This window comes from Salvelinus namaycush, chromosome 1 (assembly GCF_016432855.1).
Source record: "Salvelinus namaycush isolate Seneca chromosome 1, SaNama_1.0, whole genome shotgun sequence".
Classification (NCBI taxonomy): Eukaryota; Metazoa; Chordata; class Actinopteri; order Salmoniformes; family Salmonidae; genus Salvelinus; species Salvelinus namaycush.
Window position 1 is genome coordinate 48,617,843 of NC_052307.1, and position 26,908 is coordinate 48,644,750.

Here is a 26,908-nt window from a genome sequence, read left to right on the forward strand (position 1 = left end):
TCATTTGGAATAAGTAAAATCTACAAATGAGAAACCTATATCTAGAGAGACCTAAGTCTGCAGGCTGGCTTGGGCCTTCCCAATTTTTTACACTACTACTGGTCAGCAAATATATCTAAATGTGTTTATTGGGTTTCTACATTTTAAAACAAGGATGGTCCAACTTGGGCTATCATGGAGTTGCAGTCAAGCCTTCCAACTTATCCTGTCTTGTTCCTGTGCTCCCCACTGCCCATGAACCTTGGCACCCGTTTTGAATCCCATTGTCAAGAACTCCCTTAAAATCTGGTCCCAATTCCGAAATCCCTTTCGCCTTAAACAAGCAAGCTGCTTCTCCCCATTAACATCTAATCATCTCTTCCCAGTGTCGCAGATTGACATAGCATTCCAGTTCTGGTATAGGAATGGAATGATGTTTTTTTATGACCTATTTGTTGATAACACATTAGTCTCATTTGATACTCTGAGGGTTGACCATAATATTCCCACTTTTTTAGGTACCTGCAAACTCGCAGCTTTGCTAAAAAACATTTTCCTTCATTTCCACTCAAGCCAGCTCAGTGTCCAGTCGAGAGGTGCTTAGAGCTTAAGCCGCATCTGAAGGGCTCATTCTCCAGGAAAATACGACATAATTCTGAATATTAATCCGCCTTCCTGGGCAAATACAACATTTGCATGGGAGCAAGACATGGGTGGCGAGCTACCCGATGATACATGGCAACACAGTATTAAGCGTATCCACACCTCATCATTTTCCATAAGGCATGGGTTCATTCAGTTCAAAGTTTTTCACCCTCTCCATTACTAAAATGACAGATTGGCAAAAATATATCCAAATATTGACCCCAGGTGTTTTACAATGCCCCCATAGTCCAGCGACTGTGGGACACATGTTTTGCTCATGCCAATCCTTGAGTGGCTTCTGGGACCCCATTTTTGAGACATTCTCACATATTTGTAGTACAACTATTAGCCCCAACCCGTTCACCACACATCTGCCTCGCTGCTACCTCACCACACATTTGCCTCGCTGCTAGCTCACCGCCTTGTCCTCTTTCATTGGAAGTCTGCAAAGCCGCCTTCCTTTATGAAATGGGTTAAGGAGGTTATGTCATCTCTGCTTCTGGAAAAGGTTAAGTACACTGTGCATGGGTCCTAAATAAAGTTCTAGTACTGTTTATATTTTTGTCCTATTTACTTTTCTGTGTTATCCTTGTATGATGCCTTGGGTGGTGTGGATGGATTGGAGGGAGGATGGGTGGGTGGATGGATCGGGGAATGAGGGGTTGGGGTTGTTCTGAAAATATCTGAAAATCTATAAATAAAGTTAAAAAAAAAAATGTAATCACCAATTGTGGATGAAGAACAGGGCAGGCCATTCACAGTAATGATCTACAATAAAATGGCCCTACATTTCAAGCAAAAAACAACATCAGCAAAGCACTCACCATGTAAGCACAAGCTGACAATAATTCACTATTTTTGACTCCTGTCATATGTGACCGACCGCCTTGATTCGGTCTTATGGAGCAAAATTTTAAATTGTGTTTTTTACATTGGATAAAAGTAGCGACTTAGAGCTAGAACATAGTGTATCATACACTACAGTTGAGGAACAATGGGCAAGTAATTATGCTTTGAAAGTTGATAAACTTGTAACCCAACTTTTGATAAAATGGCCCTTGAATTTTTTGGTACACCTACTGGAGAGCTTTTCTTGGTCTACACCCATTCAGCATCGTTCACACCCTCTTAAACCTTAGCCCCACCCACCTCTTTAAGAATTGACATGTGAGGCCATGTGCTAAACAGAGCGAGTAAGGTGGTGTAGTTTAGTAGTAGTAAACAACCAAAGATTTCAAGATTAAAAGTGTTAAAAGTAGTAGCCTACAATATCTCCCGGTATAAATACACGTTATCTAGTCCTTGGCCTATATCCTAATCTGACTTTAGTGCAGGTCATGTTGTTCTTCACATTACCGTCTCTGGTACACACACACTTTATCACATAAAGTCAAAGTTTATTTGTCACATGCACAGGATACACAAGGTGTAAACGATACAGTGAAATGGTTACTTGCATAGTAGCAATATCAAAAACAGAGTGTCCAGATAAAAATATTTTATGAATATTTGATCATTATTAGCTGACGCTTATGTGACACACTTTAAATGGATTGGTCATGTGAATGAAATGCTATAACCACCACCCAGCCACATCTAGCTAAGTGGATGGGTCACTATTGTCTAGACATGTACACATGTTCATGAAATACAATAGATGGCCATAATCACCCCCAGACACACCTGGCTAACTTGATGGGTCATGTAATCATCTGGCGAGGTGGAGTCTTTTGTTTAGACATGTAGCTAGCTAAATAATGAATCGGCATAACCCCAACTCATACTACTACCAATACAAACATTGTCATAGCTGTAGTATGAATCTGCATGTAGCTAAAGCTAACCAATCAGGTTCAATGTTAGCTAGCTAACATTAGGCTATAACTAGCAATGCAAATGGATTCTGATTCGAAAAATAATACTACACAGATCATAGAACTAACTTTAGCTAGCAAGCCAGCAAGCTAACATTCGCTAGCTAGCGAACTGTATGCTTTAACTTCCAATTAAAATGATTTCCTGACAAAATTAGAAACGTATAGTATCTGAAAATGTAGCTAGACGCTTACCTGTATACATGGATGAATGTTTTATGGCAGACTGGAACCATTCAACTCCGTTTTGTATGTAGCTACATCTTGTTTGGGAAGCATTGTGTCAAGTCACTCCAGTTCACTGACTGTGGTGTGTACAGAAAATAGCCCATCACTTTTTCCAACCGATCTGTCTAATGCGCCTGCTAAATTCAGGGCATCAATGTTGTTGAGAAAAGTATTAAAACTTTTGTAGTTCTCGATGGCTAACATTATATCTTTCAAAAACGGCGTGGAGAAAGGGCTATCAACAGAAACTGAGCAGCTCACGTTATAAACAGAAGAATCCTACATGATAGACCAATCCAAACTCATCTCCCGGCATGTCCAGGCCATCCATTATCTCAGCCAGTCATGGCTAGCTGGAAGGTGCCTGTCTTTTTATGTGGCTAAACCAACTAGGCTCGTAATTTAACATTTTCATTTGTACTTGCGGAAGGAATACAAATGTGTAAGGCACATGTTCTAGAAGACATTTCTGCCCAAAAAACACATTTTGATAAAATGCCTCTCCTGTGAAGTAGTGACGTGCGACATACACCTAGTTTCCTGAAACGAGTCACATATCACACTTACAGTGCATTCGGAAAGTTTTCAGACCCCTTCCCTTTTTCCATATTTTGTTATGGTAGAGCCTTATTCTAAGATTAATTAATTTAATAGTTTTCCTCATCAATCTATCCACAATACCACATAATGACAAAGCGAAAACAGGTTTTTAGAAATGTTTGTACATTTATTCAAAATAAAAAACAGAAATACCTTACTTACATAAGTATTCAGACCCTTTGCTATGAGACTTGAAATTGAGCTCAGGTGCATCCTGTTTCCATTGATCATCCTTGAGATGCTTCTACAACTTGATTTGCCCCAAATGACTGAGCCCCAGCTGAGGGAAGAAATGCAACTGCCAACACTAGAGTCTATTAGAAAAACATTATAATAAAAAGTATATCACATAAGAATATTATGCAGATATGACATCGTAATTACTTATGTTACTCAACTAATTCTGATTCATCCACCACAGTGTTCAGAGAAAATGAAAGCAATCCTGAAAAGCACTGCCATATTCTGCATTCAGACAAAAAAACCTCCTCAAATAACCCCCACTGGTGGTCTATAAGTCTGGTCGTAATATTGGGGATAGCTTAGTGAGATTTGACCTGCCCCCTGAGCTCACTCAGACTCGCTTGACACCCATTCCAAATGGGAACTACAAATGTGGCTAATGCGCACAGTGCAATAGCACTACAAAAACATCCTGCTTCAGACACCCACATACAGGTTGAAAAATCCCTGTCAGGGGTATCATCTCATGCAAGACAAAGGGAGTAATCTATCTCATCACCTTTTCATGTGGAAAATCCTACGTAGGACAAACAAAAATACAATTAAAACAATGCATAGCTGAACACCGCAGCTCAATCAGGTGTAAGAACATTGCCTATCCAGTAGCAGCTCACTTTGTTGAAGCTAACCATCCCATCTCCTCCCTCAAATACACAGGCATTGAGCATGTTGCTCCACCAAGGAGAGGAGGTAACATTGAGATCCTACTACTACAGAGGGAGGCCTACTGGATATCCTATTTAAAAACATTGACCCCTAGTGATCTGAATATTGACCTTGATCTCAGACCCTTCTTATGAACAATTTGATTTTCTATGAACAAGTTATATAAGTGAATATGTTCTTTCTACAGCTTATCTGCGTACACCCAATATGTTCCCCCTGTTGATGACTTGCCTAGTTAAATAAAGGTTTTTAAAAAACGATGTTTATTATGCATTATGGTTGAACCAAAAGATTCCATGTAACAAAAAAAATATGAAATTAGAAACAATTAAATATATATGCGAAATGTAATTAAACAATAATGTATGTTGATGCTAATCTTATGCTAATGCTAATGATAACAATAGCCTAATATATTCAATTTGCTGTAAACTATTGTCTTTTAACAGTTCCACTCAATTTATTGTATCAACCTAATAATTATGACACACCCCTCACTATTGTCATTGGTTGCACTAATTGCACTGTTTTGTCTACATAACCAGGTTCAAGCATTTATGAAATTACCCTGAAGAAGGCACATTGATGCCGAGACGTTGGTGGTTTACCCAATAAATTACTGGGAGTTTATACATAGAGTGTGCGACTCTCTTTGTTTTTATAGCTTAAAGTTTATCAACCCAAAAAACAGGCTACATGAGAAAAAGAGATACCATTGAATATGTGCTACGTCGTTACCCAAAGTCCCTTTGCACATAATGTTGATGTCAGGCTTGCACGTCAGTGTCAATCATTTTAGCCCAAGGATATGATCGAAACTTAAGTCTTCATATAAAGTCGTCCGGATGCTACTCGGTGGTGCAGGATGAATGAATAAGGCCACGCTATCTTAAGGCTAGCTCACTGGCTAAATAAATGAGGTAACGTTAGCCATTTCGAGTCCGTTGACATGGAGCTAAACATCTTTGCTGGCATTTTACAGTGTTTTATGTAATCCAATGGAAGAGAATTATCAGCATAACAAAAATAAACTTAAACATGACATCAACGTTCAATGAACAGCCACCTCGCCTGTCATATAGAAGAAACTGAGCTAACTGATGAGCACATACAGGCTACAAATAATATAAGGAAACTTTGAGTGGGCTAGCTCACCATATTATTCACTTTACTGTTATGCTAGCTACAGTACTACAGTAGCAGCTAATAAATTAGCTAATGTTCATTAGCTTGCCAACAGTCACATAATCCAAGGTGGGTTAATTCTCCGTACTCCAGAGTGGTGGTAAACTTCACAGCGGAAACATGACTAGGAAGAAGATTCACGTTGTATGCCACGGATGAACGCCTCGGCTTGAGCGTGAGATTCAAACTTGTGTGACCGTCCATTGTAAGTCAGACATAGTTTAGCTGGGAAGGCTATTCCATAGGCAATGTTGAGGGATATGAGCTGGCGTTTGACCCCGTCATAGCCTTTTCTTTTTTGGTGCAGGTCTGCTGTAAGGTCAGGGAAGAACATTAACTCTTGGTCCCCTTACATTACCTTGCCCTTAGCCCTGGCTTTCCACATCACTGACTTTGTTTTGAAAGTTGAGAAACTTCATGATAAGGACTCGAGGAGAGGGGTGGTTTCTCGGGCCTCTAGGAGCCAGAAGCCGATGGGCTCTTTCAAAGTACAGGGGGTCCGGGACGTTGTCCGGCCCCAATACCTCGGGAAGCCATCTCTCGAGTAGCCTTGGTCACATTTAACCTCACTAATCCTTGTTAGGACACCTTTGACTTTGGTGGAAAAGTCCACCCTAATGGCAGAGATTCCAAAGCCCCTTGGTTCTGGTTCTGGTTTAAGCCGTCGACATCGTTGGTAGTCATGTCGGACTCGTGGTGTCAGGAGCATGCAGGGCTAACTGGGTTAGTAGAGCTGGCTGAATTAGGGCTAACTGGCCTAGCCTGGACCACGTTGTTGATACGAGATGTTCTTGTTTAAGTCAATTCATAATGGATGTAGATGCACCTGAAATTGTCCAAGAAAATGCTGTTTGTGTTACAAGGATTTAAAATAAGAGATTAAAATAATTTAAAAGAAGTTTAGCCCGAAATGATCAAGAGAGCACTAAAACCACATCCGCTCAGTTCAACGCCATAACCACCCACTTGGCACTTTTAATGATGTTTGGACTACTGATGTTTTCAACATCTGATTATCATCTGGGTATTTTACATTTTTTTGTAATAAAAATAACCTGTTACTGCACTCCACAATGAAACATTTGTTGAACACTTGAATTTTTTGTTTTTACATATCGCTTACGGTAACATAAACTAATAAAAATGCTAGTGTGTTATTTAAAATATTTTTTTACGTATTCTAATGTCAAATCAAATTTTATTGGTCACATGTGCCAAATTTTTGTATATTTTTTTATTTATTTAACTTTTATTCAACTAGGCAAGTCAGTTAAGAACAAATTATTATATACATTGATTGCTTACCCCGGACAAACCCTAACCCGGACGACACTGGTCCAATTGTGCACCGCCCTATGGTACTCCCAATCACGTCCGGTTGTGATACAGCCTGCAATTGAACCAGGGTCTGTACTGACGCCTCTAGCACTGAGATGCGGTGCCTTAGACCACTGTGCCACTTACAAGCCCTTAACCAACAATGCAGTTCAAGAAATAGAGTTAAGAAAATATTTTCTAAGTAAAAAAATCAAATCAAATCAAAAAGTAACACATGAAAATGACATAACAATAACGAGGCTATATACATGTTACCTAAAACCTTCATAAACACAACCGAGTGATACCTTTTTTTGCCTTAGCATATATGAAATGAATGAATTACACTGTTAGAATGTTGTGGTCAGGAAGAAGGAGGGTCCCTTGAGTCCCAGCGGTTCTAGTGTTAAACGCCTTGCAATAAAAATTTGAACAAATCCTTGATTCGCTATAGAACTTTCAGATCTTGTTATGACGATAAATCAGGCCTTGGCAACGGATTGTAGCTGATTGGCAGCTTTTCAGGCAATTGAGAAATACACTGAACAAAAATATAGACGCAACATGTAAAGTGTTAGTTCCATGTTTCATGAGCTGAAATAAAAGATCCCATAAATGTTCCATACGGACATAAAGCTTATTTCTCTCAAATTCTGTGCACAAATTTGTTTACATCCCTGTTAGTGAGCATTTCTCCTTTGTCAAGATAATCCATCCACCTGACAGGTGTGGCATATCAAGAAGCTGAATAAACAGAATGATCGTTACACAGGTGCAACTTGTGCTGTGGACAATAAAAGGCCACTCTAAAATGTGCAGTTTTGTCACAACACAATGCCGCTGATGTCTCAAGTTTTGAGGGAGCGTGCAATTGGAATGCTGACTGCAGGAATGTCCACCAGAGCTGTTGCCAGAGTATTGCATGTTCATTTCTCTACCATGAGCTACCTTCAACGTCATTTTAGAGAATTTGGCAGTGCGTCCAACCGGCATCACAACCGCAGACCACGTGTATGACGTTGTATGGGCGAGCGGTTTGCTGATTTCAAAGTTGTGAACAGAGTGCCCCATCGTGGTGGTGAGGTTATGGTATGGGCAGGCATAAGCCATGGACAATGAACACAATAGCATTTTATCAATGACAATATGAATGCACAGAGATCCCGTGATTAGATCATGAGGCCCAATGTAGTACCATCCATCCGCTGACATCACCTTATGTTTCAGCATGATAATGCACGGCCACATTCCTGGAAACTGAAATGATCCCAGTTCTTCCATGGTCTGCATATTCACCAGACATGTCACCCATTGAGCATGTTTGGGATGCACTGGATAGACGTTTACGACAGCTTGTTCCAGTTCCTGTCAGTATTCAGCAACTTCGCACAGCCATTGAAGAGGAGTGGGACAACATTCCACAGGCCACAATCAACAGCCTGATCAACTCTATGCGAAGGAGATTTGTTGCGCTGCATGAGGCAAATGAGGGTCACACCAGATACTGACTGGTTTTCTGATCCACGCTCCTACTTTTTTAAAAACAGATGCATATTTGTATTCCCACTCATGTGAAATCCACAGATTAGGGCCTAATGAATTGATTTAAATTCATAGATGTCCTTATATGAACTGTAACTCAGTAATATCTTAAAATTGTTGCATGTTACGGTTATATATATGTTTTTAGAAAACAGTTAATGCACTGAAGTGTGGAAATTAATCTCCCTCCCTGCTTTATCAAGTTGTGTCAGAGTCTAGCATCTTTCTTACTGCAGCTTTCTGCTCCCCTAATTGTGGAATCATTGACACATATTTTTAATCTGACAATTATTTTGGGTGCTATCCCTAAGGCCTGGAAGGCTGCCCATGTGCTCCCTCTCCACACAGGTGGTGGCCCCTCTGACATTAAGTATCTTGCCTAGCAATTAAAAATAATATTTAATCAACACTCAGCTTAGATCTTTTCTAGCTTTAAAATGTATTCTAACTGTCCACCAGTCGGGTTTCAGGCCATATGACAGCATTATATCTGCTGCTTCTTTGGTGATAAATGAGACTAAATTGCGTGGACAAAAGGCAGCATTGTGCTGTCCTTTTCATAGACCTGTTGAAGGCTTTCGACACTGTTGACCATTTATTATGAATTTGTAGACTGTCTGAAATTGGCCTCAGTCAAGCAGCCTGCATTTGGTTTGAAAACTACCTGACAAACAGGACACAATGTGTTTCTTCTGATGGAACGGGACATGGTAGTAGGTGCCAAGTCGCACTGGTTTGTGTCAAGAACGGCAACGCTGCTGGGATTTTCATGCTAAACAGTTTCCCTTGTGTACCAAGAATGGTCCACCACTCAAAGGACATCCAGCTAACTTGACACAACTGTGGGAAGCATTGGAGTCAACATGGGCCAGCATCCCTGTGGAACGCTTTTGACGCCTTGTAGAGTACATGCCCCAATGAGTTGAGGGGGGGTGAACTCAATATTAGGATGGTGTTCTTAATGTTTGTACACTCAGTGTACAGTACAGTGTACACTTGATGTGTATGTTTGATACAGGGCTCATCTGTAAAAGAGACCTTGGTCTCAGCATGACTGATCTCATCTCCTGATTACAGCGGATCGTCACATATTATGTTACCTTTTGTTCTGTTCTTATAAAGTAATCATGTTAATGTGTCCTCTTTCCCAGCCCCTCCATCAATAAGCACTGGGAGGCAGAGCTATCAGCTCTAAAGGGGAACAATGCTAAGCTAACAGCCGCTCTGCTGGAGTCCACAGCTAACGTCAAACAGTGGAAACAACAACTGGCCGCCTACCAGGAGGAGGCCGAGAGACTACACAAACGGGTGAGGAGGCAGAAGACATGGGAGAGAGACGGGAGATGGGAATGGTGTGTGGAGCATCAATGGTATTTGTTCAGTTTATGTGTGTATCTTGTTTCTGATTTAGTTTGTCTGTCTGTCTGTGTGTGTGTGTGTGTGTGTGTGTGTGTGTGTGTGTGTGTGTGTGTGTGTGTGTGTGTGTGTGTGTGTGTGTGTGTGTGTGTGTGTGTGTGTGTGTGCATGTGTGTCTAGGTGACTGAGCTAGAGTGCCAGAGCACCCAGACCACTGTGATCAAATCCCAGAAGACGGAGCTAAACCAGACCATTGAGGACCTGGAAAGCACTCTGAAGGATAAAGAAGAGGTACGTGTGTGACATATTTGGAGACACCTATTTTATTTTATCTTTATTTTAGCAGGGAGTCCCATTGGGACCAAGGCTTCTTTTCCAAGGGAGCTCTGCATGAACACAATTTATAACATTCAAACATTAAACATAATAAGAACATACAATACTACAAGCAATTTAAGAAGCAAACACATTCCCTAACAAAGAGGTCCTCAATTAACAACTTGAACTGCCCTAGAGGCACCAGAGCATCAAGGTGCAGAGAGCTCTGCATATCATTCCATACATAGGTCGCAAAAAAACTGAATGCAGATTTACCTATAGTGATCATTGTGACATCTAGCATTAGCCATCCCTCTGATCGGATCTGGTGACTCGTATGTCTGTAAGGTAAGGCGAAAGTTTGAACAAGAGGGCTTTAATAACAAAAAGAGAGCAGGGCATTGATCTATGAGACTGGAGATGGCCAACCTACTTTCTGATACAGAATGCAGTGATGTGTACTGAACCTATCGCCTGCATTAAAGCTTGGTGCGCTATAACACACTGGGTCCATTGCCTTCAATACAGTGGTAGCTGCATTCATATAGACTATATCACCATAGTGTAAAGCCGGAATGTCGATTGAACAATTTGTTTTCTACTATTTAATGAAAGGCATGCCCTATTCCTATAAAGGAAGCCCATTTTAAGGAAGCCCATCTTAACTTTTAACTAACCCATCAATATGATTTTTGGAAGATAGCTTGTCGACAATCCAGATACCCAGATATTTGTAAGCAGGGAAACGTTCAATGCTATATTCACCAATTTTTCACATTTGTGTTTTTTCATCAGAAAATATTTACGGGTACTTTCATCAGTGTGTAAAATATGACTGTTCTCAAATTTGTTTATTCATAAATTTTAGTATTAAAATGGGTTTTGTTGCAAAATGCTATATATTTATTGTTTAGCTGGAATGGAATGTTCGTATCCTGTGTATTTGACTGTGATATGTGGTTGTCTAACCTAGCGACCTTAAGATGAATGGACTAAGTCACTCTGGATAAGAGCATCTGCTAAATGACTCAAATGATAAATGTAAATATTTGACATACAGATCTCATGTTACTGTATTGATACGCACACACACACATACCGACACAACACAGACACATGCACTCAAACACACATACACACACGCTTTTACACTCATCATTTGCCGATGCTACTCTGTTCTTTATTTTACTACTATTATTATCTATCATGATGCCTAGTCACTTTACCCTGCCTTTATGTACATATCTACCTCAAATACCTCGTACCCCTGTACATTAATCTGGTACTCCCTGTAGTGCCTTCAGAAAGTATGAATACCTCCTGACTTATTCCACATTTTGTTGTCTTACATTCAAAATTGATTGAGTTCATTGTTTTTCTCACCCATCTACACACAATACCCCTTAATGACAAAACAAAAACGTGTTTTAGAAATGTTTGCAAATGTATTGAACATGAAATACAGAAATATCTCATTTACGTATGTGTTCACACCCCTTGAGTCAATACTTTTTAGAAGCACCTTTGGCAGCAATAACAGCTGTGAGTCTTCTGGGATAAGTCTCTAAGAGCTTTGCACACCTCGATTGTACAATATTTGCCCATTTTTATTTTTAAAATCCTTCAAGCTCTGTCACGTTGATTGTTGATAATTGCTAGACAGCCAGACTTGACATATATTTTCAAGACGATTTATGTCAAAACTGTAACTATGCAATCTCAGGAACATTAAATTATGTCTTGGTAAGCAACTCCAGTGTAGATTTGGCCTTGTGTTTTAGATTATTGTTCTGCTGAAAGGTGAATGTGTCTCCTAGTGTCTGTTGGAAAGCAGACTGAACCAGGTTTTTCTCTAGGATTTTGCCTGTGCTTATATCTGTATTCCGTTTCTTTTTATCCGAAAAAACTCCCTAGTCCTTGCCAATGACAAGCATAACCAGAACATGATGCAGCCACCACCATGCTTGAAAATATGAAGAGTGGTAATCAGTGATGAGTTGGATTTGCCCCAAACATAATGCTTTGTATTCAGGACAAAAAGTACATTTCTTTTTCACATGTTTTGCAGTATTACTTAAGTGCCTTGTTGCAAACAGGATGCATGTTTTGGAATATGTGTATTCTGTACAGGCTTCCTTCTTTTCACTCTGTCATTAAGGTTAATATTGTGGAGTAACTACCTTAGTATTGTATTGAGTGTTGTGGAGTAACTACCTCTATCCATAGTTTTCTCATATCAAAACAATTGAACTCTGTTGGTTAAAACTCTGAGCAGTTCCCTTTCTCTCCGACAATTGAGTTAGGAAGGACAACTGTATCTCTGTAGTGACTGGGTGACTTGATACCCATCCAAAGCCTAATTAATAACTTCACCATGCTCAAAGGAATATTCAGCGTCTGCTTTTTTTTTTTTTTTTTTTTTTTTTTTTTTTTTTACACACATCTACCAATCGTTGCCCTTCTTTGCCAGGCATTGAAAAACCTCCCTGGTCATTGTGGTTGAATCTCTGCTTGAAATTCACTACTCGATTGAAGGACTTCACAGTATGTGTGGGGTACAGAGGGGAGTAATAGTGGTTAACATAATTAAAAAATCATGTTAACCACTATATTTGAACACGGAATACATCCATGCAACTTATTATGCGATTTCGTGAGCACATTTTTACTCCTGAACGTATTTAGGTGTGCCAAAACAAAGGGGTTGAATTGACATTTTAATATATATTTTTTTCAACATTATTACTTTGACATTATAGGGTATTGTGTGTGGATGTGTGACACAAAATCTCAATTTCTTCTATTTTAAATTCAGTCTGTAACACAACACAATGTGGGAAAAGTAGGGGTGTGAATACTTTCTGATGGCACAGTAGGTTCATTCTTGTGTATTTCATTCCTCTTGTGTTATTATTATTATTTTTCACTCAATTAGTATTTGGTAGGATTGCCTTTAAACTGTTTAACTTGGGTCAAACGTTTCGGTTAGCCTTCCACAAGCTTCCCACAATAAGTTGGGTGAATTTTGGCCCATTCCTCCTGACAGAGCTGGTGTAACTGAGTCAGGTTTGTAGGCCTCCTTGCTCACACACATTTTTCAGTTCTGCCCACAAATGTTCTATAGGATTGAGGTCAGGGCTTTGTGATGGCCACTCCAATACATTGCCTTTGTTGTAGACAACTTTGGAAGTATGCTTGGGGTCATTGTCCATTTGGAAGACCCATTTGCGACAAAGCTTTAACTTCCTGACTGATGTCTTGAGATGTTGCTTCAATATATCCTCATAATTTTCTTTCCTCATGATGCCATCTATTTTGTGAAGTGCACCAGTCCCTCCTGCAGCAAAGCACCCCCACAACATGATCTTGCCACCCCCGTGCTTCGCGGTTGGGATGTTGTTCTTCGGCTTGCAAGCCTCCCCCTTTTTCTATTTTTGTTTCATCAGACCAGAGGACATTTCTCCAAAAAGTATGATCTTTGTCCCCATGTGCAGTTGCAAACCGTAGTCTGGCTTTTTTATGGCGGTTTTGGAGCAGTGGCTTCTTCCTTGCAGAGCGGCCTTTCAGGTTATGTCAAGTTAGGACTCGTTTTACTGTGGATATAGATACTTTTGTACCTGTTTCCTCCATCATCTTCACAAAGTCTTTTGCTGTTGTTCTGGGATTGATTTGCACTTTTCACACCAAAGTACGTTAATCTCTAGGAGACAGAATGCGTCTCCTTCCTGAGCGGTATGACGGATGCGTGGTCCCATGGTATTTATACTTCCATATTATTGTTTGTACAGATGAACCAGACTTGTGGAGGATGAACCAGACTAGTCGAGGTCTACAAACTTTTTTTGAGGTCTTGGCTGATTTCTTTTGATTTTCTCATGATGTCAAGCAAAGAGGCACTGAGTTTGAAGGTAGGCCTTGAAATACATCCACAGGTACACCTCCAATTGACTCAAATGAATAAATAATTTTCAAATCAGCTACACACAGCCTGCCTGGTGCAGGACAATTGATGAAAGTTTCGGAATATTTACTGAGTGATCCACAGTGTCAAAAGCTTTAGACAGGTCAATAAAAAGGGCTGCACAATGTTAATTTTTATCCAAACAATTAAGAACATAATTTAAGACCAAAGAAGTGGCAGAGATGGTGCTATGACCTGGTCTGAAACCTGACTGGTGTACATTTAGAACACATTCCATAGTTAAAAAGGATCTAAGTTGGGTGTTTAACAAGGATTAGAAAAAATTAGAGAGAGCCAAGATTTTCAAAATGTTCATAAATGACAAGCATGGTCAAATAATAATCAGGAATAAATCTCAGTTGGCTTTTCATAGCCGATCATTAAGAGTTGAAAACAGCAGGTCTGGGACAGGTAGGGGTTCCGTAACCGCAGGCAGAACAGTTGAAACTGGAATAGCAGCAAGGCCAGGCGGACTGGGGACAGCAAGGAGTCATCATGCCCGGTAGTCCTGACGTATGGTCCTAGGGCTCAGGTTCTCAGAGAGAGAGAAAGAAAGAGAGAACGAGAGAATTAGAGAGAGCATACTTAAATTCACACAGGACACTGGATAAGACAGGAGAAGTACTCCAGGTATAACCAACTGACCCTAGCCCCCCGACACATAAACTACTGCAGCATAAATACTGGAGGCTGAGACAGGAGCACTCTTTCCTCTGGTCCCCAGAAAATATCCCAATGCCGCAGAGCATTGACTGGGGACATTCCCCTGTGTAAGGTGCCGTTATTCAGAAGGGACATTAAATGGGTGTCCTGACTCTCTGTGGTCACGAAAGATCCCATGGCACTTATTGTAAGAGTATGGATGTTAACCCCGGTGTCCTGGCTAAATTCCCAATATGGTACTCATATCATCATGACAACCTAAACATCCCCAGTTTCCAATTGGCTCATTCATCCCCCCTCATCTCCCCTGTAACTAATTCCCCAGGTCATTGCTGTAAATTAGAATGTGTTCTCAGTCAACTTACCTGGTAAAATAAGGGTTAAATATATATTTAAAAAAATATGACTTAATGAAGGCACTGTATCCCAACCAGAAGCCATGGATTACAAGCAACATCTGCACTGAGCTAAGAGCTTGAGCTTCCGCTTTCAAGGCGGAGAACACTAATTCGGACACTTATAAGAAATCCCACTACGACCTCGGAGCCATGAAAACAGGCAACGGCATGTCTTGCAAACTATCACGGATTACAAAAGGAAACCCAGCCGTGAGCTGCCCAGTGACGCGAGCCTACCAGAAGAGCTAAATGCATTCTATGCTCGCTTCGAGGCAACCAACACTGAACAGTGCATGAGAGCACCAGCTGTTCTGGATGACCTTGGCATCACACTCTCCATAGCCGATGTAAGACCTTTAAATAGGTCAACATTCACGAACTATCAGAACATGTGCTCAGATTATGTGCTGACCAGCTGGCAAGTGTCTTCACTAACATTTTCAACCTCTCCTTTACCCAGTCTCTAATACCTACATGTTTCAAGTAGACTACCATAGTCCTTGTGGTCAAGAACACCAAGGTACTGTAACCTGTCTAAATGATTATAGCCCTGTAGCACTCACATCTGTAGCGATAAAATACTTTGAAAGTCTGGTCATGGCTCACATCAACACAATCATTCCAGACACCCAGTACCCATTCCAATTTGCATACCGTCCAAACAGATCCACAGATTATGCAATCTCTATTTTACTTCACACTGCCCTCTACCACCTGGACAAAAGGAACACCTATGTCAGAATGCTGTTCATTGACTACAGCACAGCATTCAACACCATAGTGTCCTCCAAGCTCATCACTAAGGTAAGGACTCTGGGACTGAAAACCTCCCTCTGCAACTGGATCTTGGACTTCCTGACGGGCATCCCCCAAGTGGTGAGGGGTAGGCAACATATCCTTTCAATACGGGGCCCCCTCAGGGGTGCATTCTTAGTCTCCCCCTCTACTCCCTGGTCACCCACGACTGCGTGGCCGTGCACGACTCCAACACTATCATTAAGTTTGCTGAGTACACGATGCTGGTAGGCCTGACAGTGTGATGCCAGGACAACAACTTCTCCCCCAATGTCAGCAAGACCAAGGACTACAGGAAACAGAGAGCCAAGCACGCCCCCTTTCACATTGACATGGCTGTAGTGGAGCGGGTCAAGAGCTTCATGTTCCTTGGTGTCCACATCACTAATGATCTATCATGGTCCACACACACCAACGCAGTCGTGAAGAGGGCACGGTAACGCCTCTTCCCCTTCAGGAGGCTGAAAAGATTTGGCATGGGCTCTCAGATCTTGAGAGCATCTTGACTGGCTGCATCACTGCTTGGAATGGCAACTGCTTGGCATCCGACTACAAGGCGCACCAGAGGGTAGTGCATACGGCCCAGTACATCGCTGGGGCCGAGCTCCCTGCCATCCAGGACCTCTATACAAGGCGGTGTCAGAGGAACAAAAAATTGCCAAAGACTCCAGCCACCCAAGTCATAGACTGTTCTCTCCGCTACTGCACGGCAATCGGCACCGATGCACCAATTCTGGAACCAACAGGACACCTGAACAGCTTCTACACACAAGCCATAAGACTGCTAAATTGTTTAGTTAAATAATTAACAAAATAGCTACCTGGACTATCTGCATTGACTCTTTTTGCACTAACTTTTTGGACTCGTCACATACACTGCTGCTACTGTTTATTATTTATCCTGTTGCCTAGTAATTTTATTCCTAGTTATATGTACATATCTACCTCAATTACCTCGTACCCCTGCACATCGACTCGGTACTGGCACCCCGTGTATATAGCCAAGCCATTGTATATTTATTATTACGTGTTATTACTGTTATATTATTTTTTCTATGTTCTTTCTCTCTGCATTGTTGTGAAGGCCCTGTAAGTAAGCATTTCACTGTTAATCTACACTTGTTCACAAAGCATGTGACAAAATAACATCTTATTTTATATGAGGATCAGTGTTAATCTGTTTAGTATCTCTAATATGCAATAGGACAGTGATCACTGAGATCATTAGCAAAGACACCACTGGGCAAGTACTTGTGGGGGCTGTTTGGTAGAATTATCTAAATCGGTGATGAGTTGCTCGATTTTTTTTTACACTAATCCATGTGTGTTTTGCAATCAGTTGAGTCGTGTTAAAAATCAAGACAAATAGTCTTCAAATGGTCAGAGGCCGGATAAACAGATGCATGTGTATTTTGTCTTATGGCTACATCTATAACCAAAAGCTAAAATTTGGGGGGGATAGTGATATTTCGAGAACATGATGTCACAGAAGTTGACTTCACATATATAGCCACCCCTCCCCTTTTTTCAGTCTGTCACACCTGACTATGTTGTAATCAGCAATGTCAATGTCCTTGTCTGGGATCGAGCCATTTAGTCAAGTCTCTGTGAGAACCAACATATCCGGGCTCGTGTCATGCACCAGATATAAAATCTTTGACTTCAAACACCGTACGTTGATATGTAACAACCCAATCACTCTATGCGATTTGAAAACAGTGGGTGTGTCCATATTTATGTTATTTGATATACTAGCACTGGACAAGCTTACCACAGTGGGCTTCTTAATTGGGCTAACAGTAACAGAGCTAACAGTGGAATTCAACTTCATGTTCACAAGATTATTACTGACAATACCCCTGGGAATATGGCTATAATGCTCTGAAATAGTGGGAATATACAGTGCATTTGGAAAATATTCAGACCCCTTGACTTTTTTCACATTTTGTTACAAGACAGCCTTATTCTAAAATGTATTAAACTGTTTTTTCCCCTCATCAATCTACACAGAATACCCCATAATGACAAAGCAAATACAGGTTTTTAGAAATGCTATTTTCAGGTCTCTCCAGAGATGTTCGATCGGGTTCAAGACCGGGTGTCACGATCGTCGTAATGAGGCAGAGTGGACCAAGGCGCAGCGTGATAGAAAGACATCTTCTTTATTATGAAGACGAAACAAACTAACAAAAACAACAAACAGACGACCGTGAAGTTATTCAAACAAATAGTGCTGACACTAAACACTACACATAGACAATTACCCACAATAGCCTAATGCCTATGGCTGCCTTAAATATGGCTCCCAATCAGAGACAATGAATGACAGCTGTCTCTGATTGAGAACCATTCAGGCAACCATAGACATACCTAGACACCTACACTCAAATACAAACCCATATACTCTACCAAAACCCCCTATACCATACAACCACCCAAGACGAGACAAATACAGACAAACATCCCCCCTGTCACACCCTGACCTAACCAAAATATTACAGAAAACAAAGATAACTAAGGCCAGGGCGTGACACCGAGCTCCTGCTGGGCCATTTAAGGACATTCAGAGGCTTTGCCCCGAAGCCACTCCTGCGTTGCCACTCCACCATGAAGGCCTGATTGGTGGAGTGCTGCAGAGATGGCTGTCCTTCTGGAAGGTTCTCCCATCTCCACAGAGGAACTCTAGACCTCTGTCAGAGTGACCATTGGGTTTTTGGTCACCTCCCTGACAGGGCCCTTCTCCCTCGATTGCTCAGTATGGCCGGGCGGCCAACTCTAGGAAGAGTCCAAACTCCTTCCATTCCACTGTGTTCTTGGGGACCTTCAATGCTGCAGACATTTTTTGGTACCCTTCCCCAGATCTGTGCCTCGACACGATCCTGTCTCGGAGCTCTACGGACAATTCCTTCGACCTCATGGCTTTTTTTTGGTACCCTTCCCCAGATCTGTGCCTCGACACGATCCTGTCTCGGAGCTCTACGGACAATTCCTTCGACCTCATGGCTTGGTTTTGCTCTGACATACACTGTTAACTGTGGTACCTTATATTCAGGGGGCTCCAAAATTACTGCCACCCCTGACTGGCAATGCACAAACAATACTTAAAAAAATATAAACAATGCAATTATAGAGAAACTCAAAATACCAACATGTGAGAAATACTGTACTTTATTAATGTTTCAATGGAACCAACCAAAATCATACAATTATTTAATACAAAATAAATTTCACCAAAATCAAGGTTTCATAATTATTGGCACTCCTCATTTAGTACTCAGTGCAACCACCTCTGGCAAGGATAACAGCAGTATTTTCTAGTAATGTTTGTCAAGGTTAAGGAACACATTTGGAGGGATTTTGGACCATTCCTCTATGCAGATCCTTTCAAGATCCTGGGTTTTGCGCTTATCAACTGCCCTCTTCAACTCAGCCCACAGGTTTTCGATTGGATTGAGGTCCGGCTACTGAGATGGCCATGGCAGAACATTGATTTTGTTGTCACAGAACCATTTCCGTGTGGATCTTGAGGTATGTTTTGGGTCATTGTCTTGTTGGAAAGTCCACCTACGACCAAGTCCCAGCCTTCTGGCAGAGACAACCAGATTGTCAGCTAAAATTGCCTGATACTTGGTGGAATTCATTATGCCATCAATCTTAACCAGTGCCCCTGGACCTTTTTTTTGTAACAGTATTTTTATTGGAATTTCTCAATTTTCACCCATATTAAGAGATACAACAACAAAGACAAAGCAAAGAAACAGCACTCACACACACCTGCATACATACATACATACATATACATACATACATACACCATCTTCCCCTCCCCGCTCGGCGCTTCTCTCACCCCATCCCCATCATTGTGTCTCTCAATACATACATTTTAAACAAACATACAAACAGAAATTAAACACAAAAGCTCAGTTTAAACCAAGAAGTTAGGTTCAACACATGGAATGTACAGTGTAATTCTGAAACAAATAGATCACCACCATTCTAAGAAAATCCTTGCAGCATAATAGCTGATACCTCAGGTTCTAGATAATTTAGATAAGGTTCCCATACTTTGTAGAACTGATCTGTTTTAGAATGCAATGTACATGTCAGATATTTCAGTGGCACCCATTCAAATAGTATCTTTTGCCAATCTTTAATAGAAGGAACCTCATCACTAATCCATTGTAAGAGGATGTTTTTCCTCGCTGCGAAAGTAAAGATGTTGTAAAGCCTCCTCTTTCCCACAGAAGTAACATGTCTGCTAGGGAGACCTAACAGTAAAGAAACTGGGTCCAATTCTAGATCGACCCCTAGAATCTTTTCAATTTCTTGCAGAACACCAGACCAGTATCTTTGTACACTGCTCAAAAAAATAAAGGGAACACTTAAACAACACAATGTAACTCCAAGTCAATCACACTTCTGTGAAATCAAACTGTCCACTTAGGAAGCAACACTGATTGACAATAAATTTCACATGCTGTTGTGCAAATGGAATAGACAACAGGTGGAAATTATAGGCAATTAGCAAGACACCCCCAATAAAGGAGTGGTTTTGCAGGTGGTGACCACAGACCACTTCTCAGTTCCTATGCTTCCTGGCTGATGTTTTGGTCACGTTTGAATGCTGGCGGTGCTTTCACTCTAGTGGTAGCATGAGACGGAGTCTACAACCCACACAAGTGGCTCAGGTAGTGCAGCTCATCCAGGATGGCACATCAATGCGAGCTGTGGCAAGAAGGTTTGCTGTGTCTGTCAGCGTACTGTCCAGAGCATGGAGGCGCAACCAGGAGACAGGCCAGTACATCAGGAGACGTGGAGGAGGCCGTAGGAGGGCAACAACCCAGCAGCAGGACCGCTACCTCCGCCTTTGTGCAAGGAGGAGCAGGTGGAGCACTGTCAAAGCCCTGCAAAATGACCTCCATCAGGCCACAAATGTGCATGTGTCTGCTCAAACGGTCAGAAACAGACTCCATGAGGGTGGTATGAGGGCCCGACGTCCACAGGTGGGGGTTGTGCTTACAGCTCAACACCGTGCAGGACGTTTGGCATTTGCCAGAGAACACCAAGATTGGCAAATTCGCCACTGGCTCCCTGTGCTCTTCACAGATGAAAGCAGGTTCACACTGAGCACATGTGACAGACGTGACAGAGTCTGGAGACGCCGTGGAGAATGTTCTGCTGCCTGCAACATCCTCCAGCATGACCGGTTTGGCGGTGGGTCAGTCATGGTGTGGGGTGGCATTTCTTTGGGGGGCCGCACAGCCCTCTATGTGCTCGCCAGAGGTAGCCTGACTGCCATTAGGTACCGAGATGAGATCCTCAGACCCCTTGTGAGACCATATGCTGGTGCGGTTGGTCCTGGGTTCCTCCTAATGCAAGACAATGCTAGACCTCATGTGGCTGGAGTGTGTCAGCAGTTCCTGTAAGAGGAAGGCATTGATGCTATGGACTGGCCCGCCCGTTCCCCAGACCTGAATCCAATTGAGCACATCTGGGACATCATGTCTCGCTCCATCCACCAACGCCACGTTGCACCACAGACTGTCCAGGAGTTGGCGGATGCTTTAGTCCAGGTCTGGGAGGAGATCCCTCAGGAGACCATCCGCCACCTCATCAGGAGCATGCCCAGGCATTGTAGGGAGGTCATACAGGCACGTGGAGGCCACACACACTACTGAGCCTCATTTTGACTTGTTTTAACTTTTACTTGGTACTCATCCCGGATCCAGGAGCACCCTCATCAGTAAAAAAGCTGACTAGCATAGCCTAGCATAGCACCACAAGTAAATACTAGCATCTAAATATCATGAAATCACAAGTCCAAGACACCAGATGAAAGATACACATCTTGTGAATCCAGCCATCATTTCTGATTTTTAAAATGTTTTACAGGGAAGACACAATATGTATTTCTATTAGCTAACCACGATAGCAAAAGACCCAACTTTTTTTTCTCCACCATTTTTTTACTGCATAGGTAGCTATCACAAATTCGACCAAATAAAGATATAAATAGTCACTAACCAAGAAACAACTTCATCAGATGACAGTCTGATAACATATTTATTGTATAGCATATGTTTTGTTCGAAAAATGTGCATATTTCAGGTATAAATCATAGTTTTACATTGCAGCCACCATCACAAAATCTCACCAAAGCAGCTAGAATAACTACAGAGACCAACGTGAATTACCTAAATACTCATCATAAAACATTTATGAAAAATACACAGCGTACAGCAAATGAAAGACCAACATCTTGTGAATCCAGCCAATATTTCAGATTCTTTAAGTGTTTTACAGCGAAAACACAATATAGCATTATATTAGCTTACTACAATAGCCAACCAAACAGCAGCATTGATTCATGCACGTTAGCGATAGCGAATAAACCAGCAAAAGATATTACATTTTTCACTAACCTTCTCAAAACTTCATCAGATGACAGTCCTATAACATCATATTACACAATACATATATGGTTTGTTCGAAAATGTGCATATTTAGCGGCACAAATCGTGGTTATACAATGAGAATAGTAGCCAAACTGCAAACAAAATGTCGGGAGAAATCTTGGGAGAGGCACCTAATCTAATCAATAACTAATCATAAACTTGACTAAAAAATACAGGTTGGACAGCAAATGAAAGATACATTAGTACTTAATGCAACCGCTGTGTTAGATTTTTAAAATTAACGTTACTACGACATACAGCGTGCGTTAAAGCGAGACCGCACCGAAATTAATGGCGGAATAATAGTTTAACATTTTTAAACAGAACAACGAAATAACATCATAAATAGTTCTTACTATTTGATGAGCTTCCATCAGAATCTTGTGCAAGTTGTCCTTTGTCCAGAATAATCGTTGCTCGGTTGTAGATTGTCGTCTTCAACTTTGGAATTAGCAGCAAACATTAGCCATGTGGCGAAAACGTGTCCAACTCACCATAACGCAGCACAAACAAAATCCCGAAAATCGCAATATACTGATATAAACTGATATAACTCGGTTTAAATTAACTACATTATGATGTTTTTAACACCTATATCGAATAAAATCAGAGCCGGATAAATCTAACTCCTATAACGAGAGCTTTTCAGAATGCAATCCTGAGGTCTGTCTCGCGTCATGACGAACGTTGAAAAGATTGCACCCCCGGTTCCAAGAGCTTTTGTACGGCCTCAGATCTACCTAGACACTCCATTCCAATTCTCACTGCTTACTGACATCTAGGGGAAGGCGTATGCAGTGCATGTCGACCCATAGATTACATGCAAATTAATAAACTGACCCTGGAACAGAGTGCCCGATTTCAGATTTCTCACTTCCTGACAGGAAGTTTGCTGCAAAATGAGTTCTGTTTTACTCACAGATATAATTCAAACGGTTTTAGAAACTAGAGAGTGTTTTCTATCCAATAGTAATAATAATATGCATATTGTACGAGCAAGAATTGAGTACGAGGCAGTTTAATTTGGGAACGAATTTTTACAAAGTCGAAATGGCGCCCCCCTATTGAGAAAAGGTTTTAAGGACATTACATCAAAGTTGGATCGGCCTGTAGTGTGGTTTTCCACTTTAATTTTGAGTGTGACTCCAAATCCAGACCTCCATGGGTTGATAAATTTGATTTCCATTCATAATTTTTGTGTGATTTTGTTGTCAGCACATTCAACTATGTAAAGAAAAAAGTATTTAATAAGAATATTTCATTCATTCAGATCTAGAATGTGTTATTTTAGTGTTCCCTTCATTTTTTTGAGCAGTGTATTTTGGCACATGACCATAAACAATGTGTTAGGGTGCCTGTATCAGTTTTACATTTAAGACACTGAGGAGAAGAGGAAGAGGGGCTAAAAGCGTGTCTGCGATTTGGAGATATATGCAATCTGTGTATTATTCTTAACTCGATTGCTTTAGTACGATTACATATAGATATTGTTTTTGCATATCTCCGAATGTCCTCCCTCATCTCTTCGTCAATAGTAACAGACAATTCTTTCTCCCACACTTGCTTCACCCTCTGTGTGTCAACAGTAGAACAGGACTGTAAAGCATCATAAAACAAACTTACAGAAATGTTCCTTTGTGGGAAAAAAAAGCATTCTTTCAATGACAGACACATCAGGGTTGCCAATTAAGGTGGTGCTCTTCAAAATATGTCTTACCTGTAGAAAGCGGGAAAAAAAAGTCCTGCTTTGGGAGTCGGTATTTCTCAACCATCTGCTCAAATGACAAAAAAATCTTATCAGTAAATAAGTCATTTAGTCTGCCTATGCCCTTATTAAGCCAAAAGTTAAAGCCAGCACCCAGCAATCCTGGACCAAAATCTGTGTTGTTAAGAATTGGGGTAAGAGCAGAGGTTAGTTTGGACCTTCCCAAAAAATGTTGAACTGACCTCCATACTTTGAGTGTGTTAAGTGTAGTGGGGTTATTGCAGTGATCTTTTACAGACTTGAAACTTCTGAAAAATAAAAGATCCTGAAAGGGGTATTTTGAAAAAGAAGTCCCATGTCTAACCAAATAGAGGAGTCATCATTTGTGATCCAGTCAGAAATATAACATAGGTGGGCACACCACTGATAGAACCTAATATTGGGCAGATCCAAGCCGCCCATAGAACTTGGCAGCTGCAATATTGCCATCTTGTAACGCTTGGTCTCCTCCTCTTCGTCCTAAGAGGAGGAGTAGGGATCAGACCAAAATGCAGCGGGTTTTGAGAACATAATGAATTTATTCAACCACGAAGACGAACACGAAACAACACTTGGAATAATTACAAAATAACAAAACGAACGAAGACAGACCTGAAATAGAGAACTTACATAAAACACGAAGAACTCACGAACAGGAATAGACTACAAACAAAACGCTACAGTCCCGTGTGGTACGAACATACAATACAGACACGGAAGACAACCACCCACAAACAAACAGTGTGAACACCCTACCTTTATATGGTTCCCAATCAGAGGAAACGACAAACACCTGTCTCTGATTGAGAACCATATAAGGCTAATTACCAATGGCCTAAACATAGAAACACAAAACATAAAATGCCCACCCCAACTCACGCCCTGACCAACTAAACACATACAAAAATAACAGACAACAGGTCAGGAACGTGACAGAACCCCCCCCTCAAGGTGCGAACTCCGGGCGCACCCCTAAAACTCAAGGGGAGGGTCTGGGTGGGCATCTGTCCGCGGTGGCGGCTCCGGCGCAGGACGAGGACACCACTCCACCATTGTCTTTGTCCCCCTCCTTAGCGTCCTCCGAGTGGCGATCCTCGCCCCCAACCCTGGTCTAGGAACCTTCACACCGGTCCCCCCTAGATAGCTCAGGACAGAGAGGTAGCTCAGGACAGAGAGATAGCTCAGGACAGAGAGATAGCTCAGGACAGAGAGGTAGCTCAGGACAGAGAGGCAGCTCAGGACAGAGAGGCAGCTCAGGACAGAGAGGCAGCTCAGGACTACTGGCAGCTCCGGGCTGGGTGGCAGCTCCGGGCTGGGTGGCAGCTCCGGGCTGGGTGGCAGCTCCGGGCTGGGTGGCAGCTCATGACTGAGTGGCAGCTCATGACTGAGTGGCAGCTCATGACTGTAGGGCAGCTCATGACTGTAGGGCAGCTCATGACTGTAGGGCAGCTCATGACTGGAGGGCAGCTCATGACTGGAGGGCAGCTCATGACTGTAGGGCAGCTCATGACTGGAGGGCAGCTCATGACTGGAGGGCAGCTCATGACTGGAGGGCAGCTCATGACTGGAAGGCAGCTCATGACTGGAAGGCAGCTCATGACTGGAAGGCGACTCTGGCGGATCCTGGCTGGCGGGCTCTGGCGGATCCTGGCTGGCGGGCTCTGGCGGATCCTGGCTGGCGGGCTCTGGCGGATCCTGGCTGGCGGGCTTTGGCGGATCCTGGCTGGCGGGCTCTGGCGGATCCTGGCTGGCGGGCTCTGGCGGATCCTGGCTGGCGGGCTCTGGCGGATCCTGTCCGGCGGGCTCTGGCGGATCCTGGCCGGCGGGCTCTGGCGGATCCTGGCCGGCGGGCTCTTGCTGCTCATGGCTGGCTGACGGATCTTGCTGCTCATGGCTGGCTGACGGATCTGGCTGCTCATGGCTGGCTGACGGTTCTGGCTGCTCATGGCTGGCTGACGGATCTGGCTGCTCATGGCTGGCTGACGGATCTGGCTGCTCATGGCTGGCTGACGGATCTGGCTGCTCATGGCTGGCTGACGGATCTGGCTGCTCATGGCTGGCTGACGGATCTGGCTGCTCATGGCTGGCTGACGGATCTGGCTGCTCATGGCTGGCTGACTGATCTGGCTGATCCTGTCTGACGGAAAGCTCTGGCTGATCCTGTCTGGCGGAAGGCTCTGGCTGATCCTGTCTGGCGGAAGGCTCTGGCTGATCCTGTCTGGCGGAAGGCTCTGGCTGATCCTGTCTGGCGGAAGGCTCTGGCTGATCCTGTCTGGCGGAAGGCTCTGGCTGATCCTGTCTGGCGGAAGGCTCTGGCTGATCCTGTCTGGCGGAAGGCTCTGGCTGATCCTGTCTGGCGGAAGGCTTTGGCTGCTCCTGTCTGGCGGAAGGCTCTAGCGGCTCCTGTCTGGCGGAAGGCTCTAGCGGCTCCTGTCTGGCGGACGGCTCTGAAGGCTCATGGCAGACGGGCGGCTTTGCAGGCTCAGTACAGACGGGCGGCTTTGAAGGCTCAGTACAGACGGGCAGTTCATGCGGCGCTTTGCAGACGAACAGGTCAGGCGGCGTTGGGCAGACGGGCAGTTCAGGCACCGTTGGGCAGACGGGCAGTTCAGGCGCCGTTGGGCAGACGGGCAGTTCAAGCGCCGTTGGGCAGACGGGCAGTTCAAGCGCCGTTGGACAGACGGGCAGTTCAGGCGTCGTTGGACAGACGGGCAGTTCAGGCACCGTTGGACAGACGGGCAGTTCAGGCGCCGTTGGGCAGACGGGCAGTTCAGGCGCCGTTGGGCAGACGGGCAGTTCAGGCGCCGTTGGGCAGACGGCAGACTCTGGCCGGCTGAGACGCACTGTAGGCCTGGTGCGTGGTGCCGGAACTGGAGGCACCGGGCTAAGGACACGCACCTTCAGGCTAGTGCGGGGAACAACAACAGGGCACACTGGAC

At 42.9% G+C, this 26,908-nt stretch overlaps 1 protein-coding gene across 1 annotated transcript in view; it reads left to right on the forward strand.

Moving 5' to 3' along the window:
- The window catches only part of homer1b (homer scaffold protein 1b), a 68,899-nt gene that overhangs the window by 27,106 nt on the left and 14,885 nt on the right, over positions 1-26,908 (forward strand). The window contains exons 7-8 of the mRNA XM_039003605.1: positions 9,431-9,587; positions 9,816-9,926. Coding sequence (XP_038859533.1) covers positions 9,431-9,587; positions 9,816-9,926 — 268 coding nt within the window. The remainder of the gene's footprint in view (positions 1-9,430; positions 9,588-9,815; positions 9,927-26,908) is intronic.